General features: G+C 27.7%; 1 protein-coding gene across 1 annotated transcript in view; it reads right to left on the reverse strand.

The window, feature by feature from the left end:
* Positions 1-1861: 1861 nt before the first annotated feature.
* Positions 1862-3451, reverse strand: part of LOC105624734 (odorant receptor 13a-like) — a 2559-nt gene continuing 969 nt past the window's right edge. The window contains exons 2-5 of the mRNA XM_012206089.1: positions 2744-2974; positions 2299-2412; positions 2057-2212; positions 1862-1909 (exon numbers count right to left, since the gene is read on the reverse strand). Coding sequence (XP_012061479.1) covers positions 1862-1909; positions 2057-2212; positions 2299-2412; positions 2744-2974 — 549 coding nt within the window. The remainder of the gene's footprint in view (positions 1910-2056; positions 2213-2298; positions 2413-2743; positions 2975-3451) is intronic.

Genomic DNA, 3451 nt, shown 5'->3' on the forward strand with positions numbered 1-3451 from the left:
AAAACTCCTATTTATTTTTCCTATTCTAATTTCATGAAACTAAAAAATAATGTTATTTTCTTTTTTATTACACTTAATATATATATATATATATATGTAAAGTCCATCTCCTATTTTTTATTTTTGACCCACATCTCGCATATGTTCGATGAAACTATAATAAGAAACTATATATAATAAGAAAAAAATACATAATAAATTAAATACATAACTTTTATAATAATTTATGAAACATTTATATTACAGTAAAATTTATTTTGATAGGGAGGCATGTCGTATCTCTAAAAAGATAACTTAAATAACAGATTTACTTTTTGTATAATTTCTAAAAAAATTCGATGCGTCAATCTGATAAAAAATAATAATACGAAGGCGTCTAGTCTAGTATTATTTTTTCAAAAGCCGCGTATTCATTGTATGTACACGGATGAATTAAATGCACGTTTTTCTGGTTAAAGAAATTATTTAGAAATATTAAGAGTCTTTTTTTGCTTGGCACATTTTATATAATAGTCCATGTTAATAAATTCAAGAAAATCGTAAGTAAGTTGAAACTATGCAAAATCAATGAATCAAAAAATGCAAAAAGAATTTTTAGCGTGATGAGAAACTCGAAGAGAAATTTACGACCCCGATAATTTTATATTTAGTAAGATGTGGCGACATCGCCGCATCATTACATAAAATTTGAAGCGATAATTCATGATTTACATTATCAGAATATAATTCTTAGACAATCTAGAAAGTTCATATCCTACAGGGATATGACTACTACTATTTCCTGTGGCGATGTAAAACCGCCACAGAGAATAAAAGCTTCTGTTTCGAAAATTATATTCTCTGTGTATGTAAAATAAGTCTGTAGAATAATTTTTTGAATAAACGTTCTGTACAGTATCAGATTCAAATATAATTATAAATAATTGATATTTAAAAAATATTTAATGTAAAAATACGAAATTTTTCTCTTCAAAATATTTAATATAAGCAATTAAAACAGGTGATTACAGAATAAAATTAGAAACGTACATTCGTAATAAATGATCATTTTACATTTTCAAAAAATTCAATTTAAAATCTAATTGAAAATGAAATTTCATTAAGGTCACTTTTGTGAGATAATATCATGTCGGAATTCTCTAACGGACAGGAAATTGTGTATGAAGAATAGGATTCCGCAATTCCCTCATTACCTTGACTCGGTTAACGTATAAGATGTATATTTTTACCAGACGACACGAGGCATAAATTCTCTTCTCTCGTACCGGGTGTAAACTCGAAGTTTGTAAATTGAACGACCGCGAGGGGCGATAGGATTATAGCAACTTCTACACAGACACGGTTGTCTCTAATAAAATTGTTCCTCCAGGGACTGATTTCCATTGCCATGTGAAAGCGTCCTAATTGTACGCGCGAAATAGCGCTAAGTAATCTCAGTATAATTTCATTGGCATTGCGATCTATTCGTTGTGGCCATCTGGCACGATCGTGCGGTATCGCCAGAACGAAATACAATACATGCGAATATAACGAGGACGAAGAGTTCCCGCTGCGTCGGCGTCGGGGTAACTTCTGCAATTTAGCATAGAATGACGTTTCAAAGTTCTTTTAGGGGATGAAAGCCCATGACATACGCGTTTTACAAAAAATATTTTCTTTCCCCTGCCTTCAGAAATAAAGGCATATTTTTAGTGAGCTGGTGGCATAAACTGTGAACGTTTAACAACGTTTTGCGTAAATATTATTGCAATAGAAGGACGCTAACCAAAGAGACATCAGCTGATCATTGACTTTTATTAAAAATAGAATAATTTTTCATTATTTTAATTTTCAGCGATATCAAGTAATTCAATATTAGTAATTATAACGCGTGTAGCACAGAGACATATGATGCTGACGATTTAATGATCTACGATAAACAAAATTGCTACGTGTATAAAAAATAAATATTATAATTGTATATATTATAAAATCCATAATTTACATTTAGCGAATGTAATAATATTACTAATAAGATGCTTAGTTTCAACAATAATCCAAGCAATGTAAAACTTACATTTGCAAATTGTTGCAAAGAAAGATTCATGAACTTGCCAACAGTGATAGTCATTTGTTTTTGTGACCTCATTATCAAGAATAGAAGGATTCGATTTTCGCTGGGAGTTAAATCATACCATAAAGACTCGTACGCCGCGTCGCCGATCATCTTGCTCTGTAGAAAGTCAAACCGAAGCGAAAATTCGGAACGTGGAAAATAAGAGAAATAAGATTGTCATAGTGAAGTCAATAGCTGCTCACCTTGATACTTAAGTATTCGCCAGCAAAACAAAAGATAAACGCTTCTAAATTAATGACAATGTAAAATAAAAGAGATCTCACTAACATAGAGGAGCCTTCATTGGCACTGATTGACTGTAATATTGAAAATATGTGCACGATTTTTCATTCGGATTTTTTCTACCGCAGAATAATAGTAATTACTAATATTAATAATTATTTTTAAGAAATAATTGCGTTATAAAAATATTAAAATTATAATTTATTACACATATTATCATAATATATGTATATATATATATACATATAATAAATATATATATATATATATATATATATACTTACATGTATATAATATTTTATAATAACATCTTATAAACGATAAAAATTGATTTTCATAAATATTCAATATAAATTAGATGTGATTATTAATCTGTGTTGCAAAAGAGCCATTAAAATTACTTACGTTTACGATGATAAAACCCAAGCAGCATATAACGAGAGTATTTGATATGAATTGGGCTAGCGCAATGTATGAGTATAGATTCTCAATCTTTTCAGTGAAAACGATGATGTTTTGATGTTTTCGAATTAAGGAACCTATCATAATCATGGAGACAGATGTTTTCTTTTCCTTTGGTAAAATGACCAATAATTTTTCTCGTAAAATGTCTACTTGACCACCTACATGAAGCACCTAGAGATTTGATTCTATTATTGATTCTATTATATTCATTCTATAAATTTTAATACTATATGAAAGTATTAAAAAAATATGGAGACTTGTCATAGTTTTTGAATAATGATTTTTAGGAAAAAGTAACTGTAAATTTTTAAAACACTATATACATATATTATAATATACACATCTCTACATCCCTTAGATATTAAAAAAAATATTAAAATATATAATCGTACAAATAAATTATATTTAAAATTAAATAAACATTTAATTTTAAACAAACCTGTGACAATTATAGCTTCGGGATTGATTGCCACATGTGTCAGAATTAGTAATAACATATTTTATATAGATAAAATATATAAAAAATACAATTTTTATTTTAATGTCAGTTATTTTTATATCAAGAAATAATTGTAATATATAGCATTAATATAAGTAAAACAATTATTTCAATTATAAATATGCAACTTTTATATATATGTATATATA

The sequence above is a fragment of the Atta cephalotes genome (genome assembly GCF_000143395.1).
Source record: "Atta cephalotes unplaced genomic scaffold scaffold00087, whole genome shotgun sequence".
NCBI lineage: Eukaryota > Metazoa > Arthropoda > Insecta > Hymenoptera > Formicidae > Atta > Atta cephalotes.